The sequence below is a fragment of the Eublepharis macularius genome, chromosome 8, assembly GCF_028583425.1.
Source record: "Eublepharis macularius isolate TG4126 chromosome 8, MPM_Emac_v1.0, whole genome shotgun sequence".
Classification (NCBI taxonomy): domain Eukaryota; kingdom Metazoa; phylum Chordata; class Lepidosauria; order Squamata; family Eublepharidae; genus Eublepharis; species Eublepharis macularius.
The window spans coordinates 66,050,261-66,072,246 of record NC_072797.1 but is presented as its reverse complement, the minus strand read 5'-3'; the positions used below and the strand labels follow the sequence as shown (position 1 = coordinate 66,072,246).

Genomic DNA, 21,986 nt, shown 5'->3' with positions numbered 1-21,986 from the left:
GCATAAAATTCACAGCAAGTCAATACTAAGAGAAAACTGGTACAAGATGTTCTTTCGATGGTATATTACACCAAAAGACATTGAAAAAATGGATAAGAAATATGTAGGGTTATGTTGGAAGTGTAAGGATGTAGATGGTTCCTTTCGTCATATGTGGTGGACATGTAAAAAAGTAAAAAATTCTGGAAAGGCATACATATGGAGATTCAGAAGATTTTGAAAATTAATTTTTTTATGAAACTTCAGACTATGTTGTTGGAAATAATACCAGATAATATTGATAGAAAACTACATGAACTATTCCGGTATCTGTTGACAGTAGCAAGGGTGGTAATGGCGAGCAAATGGAAAGAAGGAGAATGTCCAACCAGAGAATTGGAAGGACAAAATGTCAGAATACGCAGTGATGGCAAAATTGATGATAGGCCTTCTACATAAATAGAAGGCCTATTAAAGAATTTGAAGAGAAATGGGGGAAATATTTTGATTATAATGGATAAAACTTATAAGATATTTTAGTCCTGTAAATCTGAAAATGACTGCATATTGACACATTTTATAATTTGATTATAAGAGAATTAGTTATATAAAGATATTTGGTAGAATAGACTGTATAATATTGAAATATTGGTAAAAAGTTAATATTGTTATGTTAAATATAAGTAAAAGGTAACGATAAACAGTGGGGAAATAAGGATTTTTCTTTTCTCATCTTTTAAGATAAGGAGTAGAAATAGGTTACAATCTTTAATAGTATTTTATACCAATATTATTAAATTAGTTGCAATTAGTGTGACAATTAGTTATATTAAGTAATAAGCATTGTTGTTAATAACTGTCATTGTTAAAAAATTGGAAAGGATAAGTCAAAGTAATAACGAATAATGAAATGAGTTTTTTATTATCAAAATAATGAGCAGAAATAGGTTTGAACTTTGTATGTGTAGTATATGTGGGGAAAATATACTAATAAGACTTAATTGTTATTTTTATTATTATCTTGATATCGTCAAAGGTTATGATTTTTATACTCTGTATTTGAATAATTCTTGTAGCACATAGCTTTATATTTGTCTTGTATGTCCCCTTCCCCTTCTTTTTTTCCTGTACTTCCTTTTTGTTTTAATAAAAATAAAAAAAAATTAAAAAGAAAGTTTTATATACTTTAAGAAGATGTTTCAAATATGGATAACCTTGTCTGGCATTTGAAGTTATAAGATATTTAGCCAAGAACGTGTGCCCTTTGAAGCAGGACAGTGGGTTGTTGTTAGGAGATGGTTTTAAAACCCCATAAGCATGATGCAGAATTGAACAGGAGCTTCTTCGTAGAAGGGGCTCCTTGACTGTGACCTGCTTATCTTTGGATATCTTTCTGGACTTATGTAATTGCTCTCCTTTAATGATCTATGTAGCTGGTATAACAGATGGTATGATTTTTTGTTGATTGAGCCAATATTAAGAATGCTGAATAATCATGTTTTATTAATGAAGGCATAGAATGAAAGCAGTGATTCTGTGATAGAATTAGTTGCGTACTATACCCAGTAATGAACCTAAAACATTATTTGTGATGTACCTCTTGCCAGGGCTTAAATTATTTGATATAGGAAAGCTAACTAGACACTTAGGGTTTCTTAAGTGCATGCCTATATCTGAATCAGACCTAACCAGAGTCATCCAGAACAATACCTGAAGTTCTGTATGTGTGGAAATAAAAGCAGTATTAGTTCTGACTAGAGCTCTCCTGAGGTAAAAGTTTGAGATAATGTAAGGAGAAGCTGAATTAAAGGTCCAAAGGTTAAAAACAAACAAAAAAGAAAACCATCAGAATTATCAATAGACTGACAGTAAATAGGATTCTAAGGGAAGAGGGGGCAAGTAAGTGTGTTCCTGTGAATGTCAAAAAAGGTTGAAGGCACCTTCCCTCTTCTAACTTGCAAAGCTTCTAAGGGGAAAAAGTATCTCCACAAAGAGAAACACAGCAGTAGAACCTGTGAGCTATTTGTAAGAAGATGTACATGAGAGGTAAAGATGATTTCTTGAAGAGCATTGCTAGATCTTGATGCTGGGTTTAATTAGGTGAAATACTGAGCAGAACTATTGGTAAAAGAACTCCAGCATAAGCAGATGGGACGTGTACAGACATAAGAATGTCTAAATTTAACGTAAACATTTCTACAATTTTTTTCAGACTTCTATTTTTCTTCCTCACAGCAGAAATAATTTGTATTAAACTACAATAATTTTGGTTTTGTGTAATAAAAGAGCACTTCCATTGAAGTATTTTTTAGCCAGTCTGTTCTCAAAAGAAAAATAGATATTAGTAAAATCTAATAGCCTAGCCATAACTAAATGATAAAAATATCACTCTGGTTTCTTCTGTACTCTGCTAACATACTTTGTAGTTATGTAAAGCGCAAATTAAAAGGCCCCATATTTCATATTATTAAAGTATCTTCAATGTGATAAGTGGTCAGCTTACATTCTCCCATTCTCGTTTGTTTTGGAATATTAGGCACCAAATGAAACATTAGACCAACCAAATGTAAAGCATTATGCTATGCCATTTTGAAGTATCCAAAAATGCCTAATGCTGTATCAGCAGTAATTTGAAAGTTAAAATCGAAAGGAGTAAGCTTTGAAATATTAAGGCCATAAAAAGCACACAGGCATAAATTTTATTACTATATGCTGACATAAAAAAACAAGCTAGTGATTTAGTAGGGATTTATGGATAATAAGGATTTAGCAATTCATATTAACATTACAAAAACCGTACATATTTAAAAGCAATAAATTAAGAACTATAGTGTGTCATTTGTTCCTAATCATAAGCAAAGAAATAGCTTAAAAATATAGGTTCTTAAATAATGCAGTAAGAAGACCCCTACTATTCCAATCGCGCTTCCCTAGCCTCTGTAGAAAAAAAATGTCTTTTTTACTTATGACAGATATAATATTTTGAGCACATCATAATATAGGAAAAAACACTCTAAATTGTTGTGTGAATCCCTCCAACTCACATGGCTCCCTCTTCAGTATTATACTACCATTTATACTAACTTAGCCTGTTGAGTCATGTTTGCCAGGCCTAATGATAAGCAAAACTTGATGCTTATACTTCCCTCCCTTAAGGGCTGAAAATAACGAAAGATAACTCTGCTTATAGCTGTAAGTGGTAGACTTAGGCTGCTTCCACACACGTTGGATAATCCACTTTCAATACTCTTTAGTGAACATTTGAAACGATTTCCATGTGTGGAACAAAAAATCCACTTCAAAAGGATTGCAAAAGTGCATTGGAAGTGCATTACTCAACGTTTGTGGAAATGGCCTTAATCAACCCAATGCAATTAGTAAACACCTTCCCAGGGCCAGAAAAGCACCCACCTAACAACACCATTCCTGGGCCGTCTCAAGATACTGGCATGTTTATACTACAGATGGCCATTACAGCACCTGTAGTGAAACAGCAGAGTATGTATTACGGGCAGAAGACACAATGTTGTTCCACCACTCAACCCACATTTATGGTAGCAGCAGAGAGAACTGTATTTGTTTAACAGATGATTTCTGGTTCACACAGCTAGCCAATCCTCTATCAGCTTTTAGCCTGCATGTGTCTAACAACTGTTCTTTTAAGCTTGGGTTTTTTTCTCTGCAGGTTGAGGGAACAATGCTGAACTTGGTGACTTTAAATAAATGTTTAACAAGAACAGTTTGCCAGTTTGGTGTAGTGGTCAAGAGTGGCAGGACTCTAATCTGGAGAACCGGGTTTGATTCCTCACTCCTCCTCTTGAAGCCAGCTGGGTGACCTTGGGTCAGTCACAGCTTCTCAGAGCTCTTTCAGCCCCATCAACCTCACAGGGTGATTGTCGTGAGGATAACAACAACACACTTTGTAAGCCTCTCTGAGTGTGGTATTAAGTAGTCCTGAAGGGTGGTGTGTGTGTGTGTTTAAGTGTAGTTGTATGAAGGCTATGTTGCACATAAGCATGACATTCATACTGTTCACATTATATGGAATTTAAGATAGCAGCTCTTACTTACAATTTCTATGTTTGTGAAGTATGAGTGACCTCATAAGTATTCAGAGTTCTTTTAGTTCATAGAATATGAGAATTGAAGCAACTCATGAATATAAAATCATAATTAATAGTTGGCATTTATATCACTTACATAATTATACACTGTAAATTATTCACAAGAAGATATATTATGTAATCATTTATTTTATTTTTATTTATTTACATAATTTACGCCCTTCTTTTCTCCCCAATGGGGACACAAAGTGGTTTACATCATTCTCCTCTTCTCCATTTTATCCTCACAACAACCCTGTGAGGTAAGTTAGGCTGAGAGTGTGTGATTGGTCCAAGGTCACCTAGTGAGCTTCTGTGGCAGAGCAGGGATTCAAACCTGAGTTTTCCAGATCAGATACACTGGCACTGGCTCTCTCATCCTTACAACCAGAGTGTCAATTTTATGCCCATATTGGGGCTGAGAATGAGAGAGTAGTTTGACTAATGCTACCTAGAAAGGTCATGGTAGCAGGGCAATTTGAATGAGAGACGTTCTGGATTACATCTCATTCTTTTAGCCACTATGCTACATCTGCTCCGGTACTGAGATAAACAGGTTTTACTTACCATAACTGTTGTTCATCTAGGTCTTCCGTGCAGGCACACATGGGACTGCGCACGCGCAGGCCTGCCGATACCGGAGATTTTTATAGCTCTAAACCACTAGGGGGCGCTCCAGCCTCCAATCGCGCATGCGCGGCCGCTTTCCCGCCGAAACGGCTCCTAGGAGGCGGAGCGCCCCTCACATACCCTCAGTTCCTCTTTCGCCGCCCCCTGCAAGGTAAGTACCAAGAGAGTTAGCGGGGAAGGAGGGAGGGCATGTGTGCCTGCACGGAAGACCTAGATGAACAACAGTTATGGTAAGTAAAACCTGTTTTTCATCTACGGTCTTCCTGTGCAGTCCCACATGGGAAGATTACAAAGCTTAATACCTGGGTGGAGGTGACGCCAAAGCATCACACAAAGATGGAATGGAGAACCGCTGTGCCCACCGCTGTCTCCTTTCTATCCAGGATGTCCAGCGCATAATGTTTCACGAAGGTATCCGCCGAGGCCCACGTTGCCGCTCTACAGATGTCGTGAAGAGGAACACCTCTGAGAAGAGCCGCAGACGACGCCTGGGACCTGGTGGAATGGGCACGCACCTCCAAGGGGCAAGGTAAGTTAGCAGTAGAATAACAAGTCAAAATAGTCTGGACCACCCATCTCGAGATGGTCTGGGACGTAGCCCGTTTCCCCTTATTCTGCCCCGCAAAACAAACAAATAAGTTAGAATCAAGCCTAAAAGACTTAACCCTATCTAAATAAAACAGGATAGCTCTGCGGACGTCCAAAGAATGAAGAGCTTTCTCTGCCTCCGAGTTCTGAACTGGAAAGAAAACTGGCAGTATCAGCTCCTGGGACAGATGAAAACGAGACACCACCTTAGGTAAGAACTCTACTTTGGTACGAAGAACAACCTTCTCAGGGTGTAACTTTAGATAAGGCGGTTCGCAAGATAAAGCCGCCAACTCCCCCACTCTTCTGGCCGAGGTGGCTGCAACTAAAAAGGCTACTTTCATGGATAAAAAACGTAACGGGCACGAGGCCAACGGCTCGAACGGTTTGGACATTAGGCGAGCCAAAACTAAAGGCAATGACCATTGTGGGATCAGAGCCCGAATGGGGGGAAACAAATTATTCAACCCTCGTAAAAACAAACGTGCAGAGTAGTGGGAGAACACAGATTTCTTATCAATAGGAGGATGGAAAGCCGAAATAGCTGCTAAATAAACCTTAACTGAACTATTAGACAGGCCTTTCTGTTTAACTTCCCACAAAAACTCCAATATGTCAGAGAGAGGAGCCAAAAAAGGGTCCAAGGCTCGCTGTCGACACCAGGCTGAAAATTTGTCCCACTTCAAAGCATAGGACTGTCTCGTAGACAGACGTCTAGCGTTAAGCAAGACGTGCTTTACTGCTGAAGAAAAGGAACCCCCGGCCTGATCAGCCACGCTGTCAGTCTGAGTTTCCCGATGTTGTGGTGAAACACCCCCTCGCAGGACAGAAGGTCTGGAACTACTGGGAGACTGATGGACTGAGTCTGCAAACTCAGGAGGGAGTGAAACCAGGGTTGCCTCGGCCAAAACGGGGCCACCAGGATGACTGTCGCCCCGTCCCTCTGGATCTTGCTGAGCACCCTGGCTAGCAGCGGGAATGGGGGGAAGGCATAACACAGGGGACCTGACCAACTTAGTTGAAATGCGTCCCCACGTGACCCTAGGCCTACGCCTCCCCTGGAGCAAAAACATGGGGCCTTGCGATTCTCTGCTGTCGCAAACAGGTCCAGCTCCGGATCCCCCCACCTGGAAAAAATCGGAGCAAGATACATGTCCTGAAGGGACCACTCGTGGTTGTCCCCTTTTATCCTGCTCAACTGATCCGCCATAGAGTTCTCTACTCCCGGGATGTGAACAGCATGCAACCACACAGCATGGTCTATAGCCCACTGCCAAAGCCTCATCGCTTCGGTGCATAGTGCCACAGACGCCGTGCCCCCTTGCTTGTTGACATAGAACATCGCCGTCGTGTTGTCTGTCAGGACTTGGACGGACTTGTTCTGGACCGCATCTGAAAAGGAGATCAGAGCATAAAAAATTGCCCTTAATTCAAGGACATTAATGTGCTCCCTACGTTCTGACCCAGACCATAACCCATGAGCATAAGCTCCGTCACAGTGAGCCCCCCAACCAAATAAAGAAGCATCGGTCGTGACAGATAAATGGGTTTGGCGATGCCCAAATTTCACCCCTCCAAATAGGTTAGAGTCCTCTAACCACCAGTCCAAAGCAGATACCACCCGTCTAGGGACTGACAATCTCCTATTCTGGGAATCACTACTCGGGGAAAAAACTGAATTAAACCATAATTGGAGAGGTCGCATAAACAGCCTGGCCAAAGGGACCACTGCAGTCGTAGAAGCCATGCAACCCAACAAAGTCTGAACAAACTTAGCAGACTGAAAACGACACCTCTTAAGGGTGGAAATGAGCTTCTTAATCTTAGAGGCGCGCTCTTCAGGCAAGAAACCCGCATTACGCACGCCGTCCAAAATCACCCCTATGAACTGAATGGAGCGAACAGGAGTCAGCTTAGACTTTTTTTGATTAACAAAAAGACCCAAACGGAGACATAAGTCTAGGGTGAGAGCCACCTGATTGGACACATCCGCCTCAGACTGACCCACTAGAAGCCAGTCATCCAGGTACGGAAAAATGCAACAGCCCTGAAGACGCAGGTGGGCTACTACCACTGCCATACATTTAGTGAATACTCTGGGGGCAGTGGCTAAACCAAAGGGCAAGACCCTGTATTGGAAAACACGATGGTCATAGGTAAAACGCAAAAATTTTCTATGGTCTGGGAAAATAGAAATATGAAAGTAGGCGTCCTTTAAATCAAGGACTGCAAACCAAGAGAAAGGGGGCAGCAAAGTCAAAACCATCTGCAATGTGACCATCTTAAATTTTCGGATCCGTACAAATTTGTTTAGGCCCCGGAGGTCCAGGATAGGCCTAAGCCCCCCATCTTTTTTCTCCACTAGGAACAGGTTGGAGTAGAAGCCCAACCCAGCTGACTCTGCAGGAATCTCCTCAATCGCTCCTTTATGTAAAAGAGCTGAGAGTTCTCCCAAGATTTCTGACCGCGGAACATCCGAAGAAAAAACAGGGAGACACAGGTAGGGTAAACCAACAAATTCAACTTTATAACCAAACTGTATTATGGAAAGAACCCAAACATCAGAACAGATCAAATTCCAGGAACTCCAGAAAGCGCTAAGCCTGTCCCCAAAAAAGGGATCAGGTCCCTGTGATTGTCAGAACTGTTTTTGTGATTGGCTCTGATCTTTAGGTTGATGTTGCTGAGAGCCAGTCCTAGGACGCTGGCCCTGCCTCCGTCTAGGGAAGGAAGCCTGCGGGCTCTGGTAGGGTCGGTGTGGCTGGTACGCGTACCCCTGGTAGGGCTGATAACGATGTTGTCTGCCACGCTGGAAGGAACGGTAATACGGACGAGAGGATTGCTGTGGGGCCTGATGTAGTACCCCATACGAACGAGCCGTCAGGCGGTCGGTTCTCTTCTTCGAAAGATATTCATCGGTCTTTTCCGAGAACAGCGTGGTGCCTTCGAACGGCAAATCCTCCACCTTATTTCTCGTCTCAGCAGGGAGGGCAGTTGTACGAAGCCATGCGTACCTGCGCAAGACCACAGAGGAGAGAAGAGATCTGGCAGCTGTGTCCGCCATACTCCTGCCAGCATTGATTTGATGCCTGGACAAACGGACAGCCTCTTCTTGTATGACCCTAAGGAGAGTACGCTGCTCCTCAGGAATCTTAGGAAGGAAGGAAGCCACCTTTTTCCACAAAAACAGTTGGTATGCCGACATCATGGCTGCATAATTAGCCACCTTAATGCCAAACGTGGCAGAGGTATACAGCTTTCTACCCATACTGTCAATCTTTCTGCTGTCCTTGTCAGCTGGAGCTGAAGAGGAACCCTGGCGAGAACGAGCCTGCATTTCCTCAGTCACAAGTGACGACGGAGGTGGATGCACTGCTAGAAAGGAATGCACATCGTCCTTGGTCTTGTAAAGGCTCTCCACCTTTCTGTTAGTAGCGGTAGCTGATGCCGGTCTCGACTGAAGTTTTTTCCACATATCAGCAAACCCTTCAATAAGGGGGAAAGCAATCGAGGGAGTAGACCCCGAATAGATATGCTGTAGAATCTTGTCGGTAAATTTGGATTCAGTCGACGTGACCTCCAAATCCAGAGCCTTGGCCATTCTCTGAAGAAGCTCATTATAGGCTCGGAAATCATCGGTTGGGGAAGCCTCCTCCGAGGGCCCAATTTCTCTCTCCGGAGAGTCCGACAACGGGGATTCACTGTACCGAGCTCGGCTCCGAGGAGACACCACCTCCGAGGGACGGGGTGTATAATCACGACCAGCATAGGAACCGGCTCTGGGTGACGGCGACAGAGAGATCCTCCGATAACGGTGGTCCGAGAAGTATGAGTCTTCTCTAGTATAAGAGCGGGTACCTGGATCGTCCCGGCCCCGACTACCTCTAGACCGGCTTCGATAAGAGCGGCGGGAACTCCGGTCAAAGGAGCGGGCTTGTCGGCTCCCAGTGGAACGAATCGAGCCCGATTCAAACGACGTCGATCGAGGCCGACCCGATGGTGTAAGGGGCCTGTCGATCGGAACCACCTCCACCTCCTGGATCGCCTCCGGCGGAGGAGTCTTGGAAGAAGGGCGGACAGCGGACTCATCGCGTCTCTCCGACGGAGCCGGGGTAGGACCGGTCGGAACCGAGGACGAAGAGGTAAGCAGGGTCTCCAACACTGCCCTATCATGCTTGCTGGAATGTTTACGCTTCTTCTTCTTCTTTTCAGGCTCGGTTCTGGTAGGTGACTTCGAAGTCGGATCCGAAGCCCTCGGATCCGATATCTCTCGGGGAGCAGGTGGGATCGTCTTCGGACCCGAGGTAGCCCTGTCACCGCTGACCTCACGGGTAGGTGGAGTACAGACCGCCGACGAAGTTGAAGGAGGTCGACTCCGAACGGTTCTCGGAGCCGAAGCTGTCGGTTCCGACGAACTCCGAGCCGGGGCCGAACGACTCGGGGACGGATTGGAACGCGGAGTTCTAGTAACCGACGTCTCCGAGAGAGGACGGGAAGGCGCAGCCGGTGCAGAAGAGGACTTCGGCGGAGGATCTTCTACCGACATTGCCCGCTGCCAGAGGGAGGCATGCAAACGATCCGCCCGCTCGGCCCGAGCCTTGGAGGTAAACGCACGGCAATGTTTACACGCCTGAACATTGTGCGTTTCTCCAAGACAGTAAAGACAAATAGAATGGCCATCCGACCTTGTCATCTTGCGGTTACAGGTCTCACAACGCTTGAACAAGGCCGTCTCAGCCATCGCGACGAAGGAAGAGCAAGAACCTCAACGATCGGCGGCGAAAGAGAAACTGAGGGTATGTGAGGGGCGCTCCGCCTCCTAGGAGCCGTTTCGGCGGGAAAGCGGCCGCGCATGCGCGATTGGAGGCTGGAGCGCCCCCTAGTGGTTTAGAGCTATAAAAATCTCCGGTATCGGCAGGCCTGCGCGTGCGCAGTCCCATGTGGGACTGCACAGGAAGACCGTAGATGAACAAAGGTTAGAGCTAAAGAATTAGTTCAAACAGTATGTGAAATTCTCCCCCTCCCAATTTTATGGCTTTCAATGCCTCTTATAGCTTTCAAGTCACAAAACTACAATGATGGCAGAGATCATTAATTGTCCAAGTCTATATTTAACAGTTACTTCCTTTTATCATTCAGACGCTTGACCAACCTCCCGAACATTCTTGTCTCCCTCCTTCACTTTCCATAGCCTGCCCCAGAGCTTTGCCAGATTAAGTCAGATTGTCCTTTTATGGGTTCTTGCGCCTCAATTCCCTGTCTTCTCTGCCCTTTTTCTGCCCTTTTCTTCAAGCCCTTTGCCCATCTTTTAGATTTCTCTCAGCTCTTTCCTCATTTTGTTCCCTTATGTCTCAAGGCTTCTGAGTTCCCTTTCCCTAACTCCCTCCACATTTTGGAACCTCTTCCATCATTCAGCCAATCTCTATGAGAAGTTTTAAGCTAGCTAAACTGATAACTTCTCCTCAGAGGAGGTGGACTGCAAACTTCATTTCCCCCAGGAACTGAACAATCCATGCCACCACACTAGGTCAGCCAGTCAGCATCAGAGGTTTCATTGCCACAGGCATAGACAGTATAGACAGATAGGAAATGACACAGTATAGACAGATAGTAAATGACAAGGTCATTAGCACTCACACTCTCCTGCATGCTTTTATTAGTTATTCAAATCTTTTTGCTAGATTGGCAGACATATTTTCACGAGAAAGCTGAGGAATAGAAAAAGCTGTTCATGCATTTTAGAGTCATCATGATCTACCTCTAGCTCCCAGAAGTTGATGCATTCCCACAGAGGAGCTTGTTTTCCATAAGCGACATTGGTACTGTATGTACAAACTGGGACTATGTGAAATATTCATCTTGTAAATTGATTTCTTTTCCGTTCCCTGTTTCTTTTCCCCAGAATATTTAGCAAACAAGCCCAAGTTCCTTGCTTGACAATAAAACCCATTCTCTACAGCTTAATAGTTTGCTCTCTCTATGAATCTCAATTTTGTTTGCGAAAGGGACATGTGCTTCAATAATTATTACAAGAAAAAAAGCAATAGACTTTGTCCCTCTGTAAAAATATCTACCCAGGTGTGCCTCGTAAAACAAAAACAATTTTGCAAAGGGTAATTAAGCTATCTCACATTTATGCATGGAGGGGGCACACAGTCTAGACCATACCAAGAACCTTCCTATTCCTTTCATTCACAAGTTAATTATTACTATTTACTTATGTATTATAACAATATGTTATGTCATGCTATAATAATATAATTTAGGAAGACATCTTTGGGCATGTTTTTTCTCTCCTCCTATACAATCAACAAATAGACAGATGTGGAACAGCAGAGGTTGCATATATTCCCATGATATGGACAGATTTAATAAACAAAAAGCCTAGGCTCCATCACTTTGATACTGTCTCCACCTGCTGGCAAAAAAACCCCTTCCATTCTGAATAGAAGCAGAAGAGCCTTAGTTATGATAAAAACTATGACAATTATGACAGAAACGATGTGTATGAAAGACATAAGGTGCACATCCAAGCAAGTAAGAATACAACTAAATATCCAACTGGGCTTTAAAATACATTGTAAACAATTAAGTAAATAAGCATAATACCTGGAACAAGCTCCATAACGATATAAATCGGCTGCCTTTGAGTGCAAACTCCTATAAGTTTTACAATATTTGGATGGTCGTACTGTTTGAGTATTCTGCAAAGGGTGCAAAGTTTTCACTACATTAGTATGTTATATAACCACTTTGATTTATACAACAAAAATATCACGTCAGTATGAATAATACATTTAAACCATTAAAAATATTTACAACTGAAAACACATTCCCCTAATAAGATTATGATTGAAAATGCCATTTCTGTTATTTCTTATAACCTACCACATATGAATAGTTGAAGCACATAAAAACTGGTGGAAGGCAAGCAGGACCTGTCCATCCCAAGTACTGTATTATTTTTTGTCCCCCTTTTCCCTATTAGTTCCTAAACACTACAATATAGATTCATGGGTTTGTAGAAACTTGTTCACAGTTTCCTAAGACATAATTTTATTTTAAATTTATTTAACATTAAATGGTATTTGAAGGACCACTTCCTCCCATTAGCCAGCCTGCTAAGGTCTTCCCCCATAAGCCCAGCTTACTGGGCTCCCATCTTCAAGTTGTGGTAGGTGGTGAGTGACCAGAGACTAGACTTTTTCAGATTTCCCTGGTACCAACCCTACTCTCCTTTAGGAGCTGGGTCAACACCATCTTTTTTACCCAGGCTTTTAATTAAAAGGTTGATCTTTCACCATTTTTTTAATAATATGAACTATTTTGATACTCAATTTAAAATGTTCAGCTTAAAATTTTATTCTATTGTCTTCATGGTCAGTTTAGCTTTTAAATTAACAACTGCTAATGTATTTTACGTTTTTATGATATTTTACTTTGTTGGCTGCCTCCACTAGGTTCTCTGGAGAGGTGATATAAAATTTTAAGGAAGGAAGGAAGGATCCTAAGCATTGTTTGCTTTCTATTGTGAAAGCAGTCCTTTGATATGGAGCACATTTCACCAGTGTTAGGTATCTTCTGCTCATGTAAGAACAAGGTCTTTTAACGAGACAAATAAAACGCCAAGCATCTGAGGAGTGCAGTCTGTAGTGGAGGTCTACAAGGAATCACAGCTTCACAACAGAATGGATTTTAATGGGTGTTATAATTGTTTTCTTTCCTTATAAATAAAAAGGAGCTTTATGGTACTACGCAGACTAAAAGATTTATTGTAGCATAGAAAACTGCTGAATAAATAACTGTTGAATGAGGATTGTATAACAGACTGAAATGTCTTAAGCATCATTGCTGCTGTTGAGAATGGTCACTAAACTTATCTTATACTGTTGAGTATGCAGAGAAATATAAAACTTTATTGCTTGAGCCTTTTAAACTTCAATGTTCACAGTATGTAACTTTATTAGCTGACTGAAGATTCAATTCATGCATCGAACGAAATAGGCTCTAGTCATGAAACTATAATAAATTTATTACATTTTAAGGTGGCACAAAATTCACTTTTGGTTTTGCTACAACAGACTAATATTGCCACCCTTCTAGAATTTGTCTCTGGAATTAAGAACATTATCTGCATTAAGATTTTACCAGGGCTTAGCCCAAGGCTGCTTTCAGCATTAGGTCTCAGTTCAAAAAGAAAATATATCTCTCAGCATACACTGCTTCAACGCCGAGAAACTGAGTGATGTCCCTCCCTAACAGCATGGAATCTCAACAGTCCTTCCCTACAGTTGCCTATAGCAATGGCCACTCAGAGTTACACTACGTCTGAACATAGGGATTCTATTTAGCTTACAACTAATAGCAACTGATGGACCTCTTCATCTCCATGAAGTGGTTTTCTAAACCAATGGATACAACTTCTTATAGCAGCTAATTGCATCAATTAATTATGCAGTACACAATTTTCATTGGTCTGTTCTAACATTATTGCCAATCAAGTGCATTGTGTGATCTGAAGTTCTAGCCAAAATGGCCTCCTTTGTTATTATAGACTGAAGAACATCCCCTGTTCTCTTTTGGCCAACTGTCTACTTGGCTCACACAGACTGTCTCTCAATATTCTTCTCTAAAGCTATCTGTTTGTGATTTTATATACACACACAAACTGAAGGAACTCTTCTTATACCTAATAAACTGGGTTCTAATCCACAAAAAAATTCCAAGTTCTGATAAATTTCCACTGTGCTTGGATGTATATGTAATTTCTACATTGTCTTCTGCATGCCCTTTGCAGAAAGTTCAGCAAGGGCACAATAACTGAAGAAATACCAAAGATTTTAAAGAAGAAAGAGGCTAAAAGGAATTGGAAACATTCAGCCAACCTTTCTACAGGTCAAACATACTTCTTTCTCAAGTTTTCTTCAGCATGGGAATGCTTTAACTCTAAGTCATTCAAACAAGAACTCACATTTATCTCCACAGACACCTCATGAGATATGTTCTGTTAAACAACTTCACAAGTTATTGGGAATATGAGCCCAAGTTTTCCTCTGTGTGTATATATGTGTATCTTAGAAAGACAAGTACAAATTCCTTGCCATTATACAACACTAGGCCATAAATAAAATATATATACATATAGCTTGGTATAGACTAGAGAGACATTAAAGCCTGTTAAAATAACATGTTTTGAGATATCTTTAATAAAGTCTCAGTAAGAAGTTTTTAACTGCAGAAGTTTAGCAAGGAAAAAGAGTAATTTTAGGTAGTTACTAAAGCAATAGGTAAAGGTAGTCCCCTGTGCAAGCACCGAGTCATTACTGACCCATGGGGGGACGTCGCATCACAATGTTTTCTTGGCAGACTTTTTACGGGGTGGTTTGCCATTGCCTTCCCCAGTCATCTACACTTTACCCCCAGGAAACTGGGTACTCATTTTACCAACCTCGGAAGGATGGAAGGCTGAGTCAACCTTGAGCCGACTACCTGAACCCAGCTGCCACCAGGATCGAACTCACGTCATGAGCTGCAGCCCAAGCAGACAAAATCAGTTCATTGACTAATCTAAAGTGAAACCCATTTACAATTTACATGCACATTTTGAGTGCAATCCTAAGAAGAGTTATACCCTTCTAAGCCCACTGACTTCAATAGACTGAAAAGGGTGTAAGTCTGCTTAGGATTGCACTATTAAGTATCTAATGGAATTGAAGAATTTTATCACTACTCACCTGGCCTCTGATAAAAACTTTATTTTCAGCTCTTGAGGAAGGTCTTCTTTACAGGTTTTCACAGCAACAGGAGTTTTATCTTTTAGTGTTCCCTTGTACACTTCACCAAAATTACCCTGAAATTGCGAATATTAACAGTTAATAAACAAATAGTACTATTCTTAGCAAAATAAAGTTTTACAATACAGAAAATATAACAAAGCTTTACACACAAGCACACTGTGTAACAATATTCTTACAAGTTAACATGTAAGTTCCAAGACAAACAATAGTAACAGCTGAATTAATCAAGTTATAAATGGGTTGGCAATTAGAAACATCCCTGCCAAACCGCCCTCATGTTTTGTTGAGAGCTTTATTGAGCTCACAGTGTAGAATGAGATAAACATGAAAACATAAGAAGTGCCCTGCTGGATCGCTGGTTTACTTTGGCCTCTAAGGTTTAATATTTTCTCTCTCATGTAAATCAGTTAGTTACTTACTTTGCCCAACAATTCTCCCAGTGTGACATCTTCATGACTGAGAATCCATTTCTTATCCTGAAGAAAGAAAAATAACTGTTTAATCCATAAAAAGACATTTCCTATACCATATATTTGAGCTACTAGGGACATATCTATAGGTATGCTGCAGTTGGGCCATTCAATCAATAACATGCTAAGAACTTATAACTCAAAGCAGCTATAAAACAAATTTTAAGGTGTTTCTGCATAACAGAATATTGAGATTCTGTTGTGGCAAATCCCTACCATACGGACTTGGTGTAACACACATACAAAGTAGACATGCTTTTTCATCTGCACACTGCTGGTTCAAAACATACATTTCAGCAAAACCAAGGCAAATCATTTTGCAATAAAATCAGCTGTTGACTTGAGCCAGCAAAATGACAGTTCCTCAACACAATGTAAAAAAATAGTTTTTATTATGCAGATGAACTAAGCTATGTATTAGCGACTATTTGACATACATAATACAGGCATTACAGTGCTGTATTAATGACTAGTGGTGTAACATTGTTACAGAACACACAATTTAAATCAATAATATTTACTATTCCATGACACACTGAATTTGGTTAAATCTCTTTTCTAAAACTGTTACTAATTAATACTGCCTTGCATAACTATCTTTTTTTTCTTGGTATTTGACAACAGGTGGGCACACAATGGTTACCCCCACCCCACCCAAAAATCTACAGAGCTTAATCTAAAGGTTTCATTTTGCTAACAGCGGAGTTTTCCTCCAATACAAGGATACTCTTGCCAGTGCAACATGCCTCTTCCACCAGAGCAAGGCTCGATATGCTGGCAGAAGGATCCAAACACTAGAGAAAGACTGCCAACATCAATAGTCAAGGGCAGCCCCTGTGTAGACCCAAAAATATGCAAAACAGAACAAGCAGAATTAGAAGTTTCTTGCAAACCCAAAGGAAGTTTGGTTTGGTGAGAAAGGTGGCTAAGGAGCTAGATGAGGGAGGGGTAGCAGAACCAAAGAAGTATGGTAGGAAGCAGAGCTGGCAAAGGTGTGGGAACAGCAGAGCCAAGCTGTGGGAGATTTGGGTGGGGGAGGGAATGGGATTTCCCATCCTTCATAAGAATAGGTTCTCCCTTGACAGAAATGGGTGCCTGTTTTAAAATGCATTTTGCAACCTCTCAGCACTACATCACAGGGGAAAATGAGGTTTTCACAATGAGCTGAATTTGCACACCAAATAGATCCAAAGATTACACCTCTCCTGCTTAAGAACAATGGATGAGTTTTTCTGGGTAGCACCAGAGCCTTAATTTAAAATCTTCAAGACTTAATTATCAGTAAGATCCTCTATTAACAAAGATAATTTGTTTTTTCAAAAAATATTCAAACAGCAGGAAGGAAGCTGTGACACTGACAAGCCATCTGCCTTTTATCCTCATTCGTTCTCACTGCTGAGGCAGAGTGCGGTGATCATCAGGCAGTCCACAATGTACTGTGCTTGCAAATCTAAGGAGGGCCCTCTCTTCTGCCCATCCCAGAACAGGAAGAACATAACAGTACATTAAGACGTTGCAAACAGCACCAAAATGAAGGAATTAAGAGTAGAGGTATGAAGACCCAGAACAAAAACCAGAAAAACTGAGAGTGGTTTTTCCCCTCTGAGGATCCTCCCCAATTTTTACAAGTGGAAAATTGGAAATTGGGAAGGGGGACTCCACTGAAATATTTTCATTTGTAACACATAAAATGCTTGATAAGATTTTAACATTCATTCAATGTACTATGAACGTTTTTACGTAAGATAATTTATAGCATTAGATAATGATAATTCCTGCGCATATTTCAGAAATCCTGTGAATGCTCTTATGTCCATTAAGACAAATTTTATTCACTCAATGTGTAGTATGAAGATTTTAGGTAAGATAATGTACATCTTTAGATACTAATTCTTATGTATACTTTAGAAATACACAGCATATGCTCAAAGATGGCATTTGTTTAAATTTGACTGATTTAATATACAATGTATATGACAATAATACACTACTCAAGAGTTTAATGGTTTCAATGTTACAAAGTCAGACTTGATATCCGAATAAGCTGCTAGGCCTCTGATGACTTATGTGTTTCTATCCAAATAATATGTACTCTTGTATACTACAAATTCTGTGTTCTTTTAATTTCATCTTTTATTTTCTCCTACCTCTCAGATGGCAAAAAGCTATGATATACATGCTAAGGTAGCAGAGGATGCAGCTCTTTGCATCACATTTTCTATCTTTATTATTGGGTGTATTTGAAAGTACTTAAAGAAAACAAAGGCATTTATACTTTAAATCTAATAAATGTCAAAGGCTGCAATTTTATATTCTAAGAATGAAAAGTTTAATTTTATTTTGCTAAAGCAGTAAAATAAGATTAGTTTCAATAAGAAACCTATTGCATTTTTTTATTTTATACCAACATTCTTGAGTTTCATGGCTTTAAAGTTTCGGGACATGTTACCCCTTTAATTAAGAGAAACACCAATCATCATCCTCTCCCTTTCTTATTACTACTGAGATATATCAAGGTCAAGTAATCTTCAGCAGACAGTTTTGCACTCTGTTTAAAGGATCCTTCTACAAATAACAAGGATTATTTTTTTTTAATGCCTGGGTAAAACCCAATGGTGTTGTCTCTGAAGAACAATGACTTCTGCTTTCAACACTTGAGGTGGAAAAAAGGTGACAACTGGTCAACTGGAAGGGGGGGAGGGTGATGGTTTTCTTTGGACTTTTGGCCCTAGCCAGGAAAAGGAACTGACTGAATTATCCACTCTCAGTGCGAAAAGTAAACGGCAAATTTGCTCAGCAACAACTTATACCATAAGTAAGATTTGAGTTCATTAGCACCTTAGAGACCAACAAGATTTCCAGGGTGTGAGCTTTTTGAGTCTCAAAGCTTCCTTCTTGAAAGCTTACACCTTGGAAATCTAGTTGGCCTCTAAGCTGCTACTGGACTTGAATCCTGCTTTTCTACAGCAGACTAGTACAGCTACACACCTGAAACTTACACAATGAGAGGGTCGAAAGGATAGAATACTTTCCTCTGTTGACTAATGATTGAGTTTTGCTTTCAATCTTTTATTCTAGTTTTATTCTGGTGGAGAAGCTATGTCAAGCAGAGTGTGACATGAAAACCTTGCAGAGTGGTTCTGAGATTAGTTCTGTTTGAGGGAAGTGATGGAAAGCTAGTTGATGTCAATCCCCCTTCAGGTATGAACTTCAAACCTGGAGATCTAAGCTGATTTCCTACCATCTTTAGACCTAATACCATTAAATGCTGGGTCAGTAATTATTAGAACAAAATTAATTCAGGACCTTGTGTTGGGTAACAGCTGGGTGAGGCAGCAGGTTTGTTCTGCCACAGCCAATGCTATGGGGATACTCTAAGCCAGGGGTCCCAAACATGGTGCCCATGGGTGCTATGGTGCCCACTGACACCTTCCCTGGTGCCTGCCAAATGTTTTTAGAAAGTGAGTGGAGCCAGGTGGGGGTTCTGCCCAGCAAGGCATCTGATTAGCTATTGGAAATTTGATAGGCTGTGCAGATTTTTAAAAACATTGCTTTGGCAACAGCTGCCAACACAGCACAAGGATCTGTGTTGGCAGCTGCACTTTATGGTTCCATTTTATGGCTGCACCCGCCACACTGCGTCAAAATTCCAAAAATGCCCACAGGCTCAAAAAGATTGGGGATCCTTCCTGTATACAGTTTTAGATTGGGCAGGGAGATGGTGTGACTAACATCTGCATGGTGTAGTGTTATATAATCATAGAGATGATTATGACACTGAAGTTGCTGTCTTTTTTAAAATCTGAATTTATTTACATTTCTCACCTTTCTCACTGAGACTCAAGGCAGATTACAGAGTGTAAATCAGTACAGTCAATTTCAAAGACATTTCAATAAACCTGATGTGATTGGCACTGTAGAAAAGAGGAGCATATGCCCTCTACTCAGTTATCTGAGAAATACAGCAAGGACTCTCAAGCAGAAAGAATACATACTGAATGCAACTGATTCCTAGCTGATTACATGAGGTGGGCCCTAATGGACAAGCAGGAGGATATATAAGATTAGTAATTTTAAGCTGGAGAAACAACATTTAAGAGATTGTGAGGCAGAGCTGCAGAGCTAACAACCACCTACATCCATTTTTTCTCTCTCCTCATATTGCCTGTGTTCAAACTGGTTTTGTAGAGTTTTAAGAGTGGTACACAGGGAAAGCAGAAAGTAGCTTCCAACTCAAAGAACACAACCAATAATGTTAACAACATATGTGTATATTGCTACAAGCAGATCACCTGCAAAGATCCATGGGGGGAGAGAATTCCATTCCCCCACTGGTTTTCCTTCCCAGACTACCTTCATGTTCCCTCTTCCCCTTGCAGCTATCACAGCTTCTCCTCCTCCCGCCAGGAGGACAGGGGGACCTGGAAAACCTAGCGTGTGCTTATACAATGGCTGTGCATAAAACATTTTTATTTGATTTTATCCCTTCCTTTATTTGATTTTATCACTTCCTTTAAATAAAATAAAGCTTTAAACTTTTATTGAAAATCTAAACCTCCCCAATCTGTAGAAATATTCTCCTCCTAGCTCATCTGGCTCCATTGTGCAGATTTTTGAGCTACAGTCAGAATTAGACATACAGATTACTAGCAGAAACTTATGTCACTGCAATGTAACACTGCCTAGTATCACATGTCCAAAACAGATTTTATGCTCTTGTATTTGATGGGGACTTTTTATTACATATGTGCAGAACCTGTAAGGTAGCCCTTCAAACAGAAAAATATTAGTAATTAATACTAGTTACCAATAAGGAGGAACACACGGCAGTTCTTCAGGTTTTCTTAGCAGTTGATGCATATGTATTTCAGTACTTACCATGCAATTAATTAAAAAAGGAAAAAAGTATACAGCTATTTGTTCCCACAGTACCTGTCCTGCATTCTGGAGTTAGGACTTATCTAGTTACCTCAACTGACACTAGGCCCTTGAATCTGGGACTGGAACTGATAACAAAAGGCTTGTGCCTGGTAGACCAGCTCATCTAGCAAGGCAGCCTGCCTAATGCTTAGCTTAAATAGGGTGGGAGGTAACTGGGACAGGTGCTGGAGCTCCTGAGGTTATGTTACCTGTTGCCCAGGATCCTGCAAGGAATTACTACTCTCAGCACTCTGCTCTGGATTTAGAGAGAGGTTGTGATCAGCTAGTCTAGCACTTCACCTTCTCAGCCTAGGCCTTCTGCCCCAGCCGTTCCTGTGGAGTGGGCTACAGGACCACTTTTCAACTCTGATGGACTGAGTCAGGTTGACTACTCAGGCTTAAAATCTCTATTTTTTGCTGTTGCAATGGAGATAGATGAATGCACGTTGTGGTGTTGAACTTGGGGACTTGAACAAGATATGCAGAAAGATATAAATCATTTTGTGAAGCTAATTCCCATTGTTTCTTAACACATTATTTTAACAATTCTAGTTCTTTCTGGACTCCCCCCCCTCCCACACACACACCCAAGCCTCCTTCAGTCAAAGATCACCAGATTCCCCACCAAAACAGGACTAGAGAAGGAAGAAGATGATGTATATTCCCTGTTCTCCCCAACAGCTCCCATGAGCCCCTAAAGGCTGCTGTTGAGAGTTGGAGGGACCTTCTTAAACAAAATTACCATGTGGGGTGGGGGGTGGGGGTTGCAGGAAGAAGGGGGATCAACAGGAAATCCTTCTCCCTCTTGTAAGAGCAAGGCATTTTGTTCAGAAGGTCCTCTGAGCCTCAAAAAGAGTCTTCTGTGATTTGCAGGGAGGCTGTACAGAGAAAACAGGAAATATATCCTTTCTATGAACATCTTCAGTTTATAGAAGTAACCCACAGTATTGTTTGTACTATTTCGGCACTAAACAATAGCGTATCTTTGCTTTCCAGTAATGTGTCTGAAGATAGATGCCATCAACTGCATTGTCCATTATAGTAACTGTTCAGTATATGTCCTGCTTCATCATGCTGAATGGCGCTCCAAAGCCAAAAAGAAAACAGGATGCTTTCCAGCAACATCTTAGAACAGTAACCTAATGATCTCTTCGATGGGACATAAAAAATGCAAGCAGCAAAAAATGCTAAAATAAAAGTAATGGATTTTCATACGTTTCCATATTTTAAACCATCAGTAAATGACTTTTTAAAAATCCTGATGACATTAAGTTTCAAAAGCTTGTTTATGAAGAATATATCTGATGTAGAACCCTTCAGAGGTACAATTAAACAAAATGGGTCTATAAAATGCAATCAATGCAGCTGTCAGAGGCTGTTACCTCTATTTATATTAGTACATTAATAATTACCTGTGCTTTTCTTCCTAATGCAAGTATTTCAGTTAGATGGCTCTATTATTCAAGCTTTACACATTTGTTACATGCCAGAATCTTCAG

General features: G+C 41.0%; 1 protein-coding gene across 1 annotated transcript in view; it reads right to left on the bottom strand.

Annotated features, from left to right (window-relative positions):
• FER (FER tyrosine kinase) overlaps nucleotides 1-21,986 on the bottom strand; it is a 245,382-nt gene that overhangs the window by 113,508 nt on the left and 109,888 nt on the right. Inside the window, exons 15-17 of the mRNA XM_054986263.1 lie at nucleotides 15,517-15,573; nucleotides 15,035-15,150; nucleotides 11,910-12,004 (exon numbers count right to left, since the gene is read on the bottom strand). Of these exons, the coding sequence (XP_054842238.1) occupies nucleotides 11,910-12,004; nucleotides 15,035-15,150; nucleotides 15,517-15,573 (268 nt within the window). The remainder of the gene's footprint in view (nucleotides 1-11,909; nucleotides 12,005-15,034; nucleotides 15,151-15,516; nucleotides 15,574-21,986) is intronic.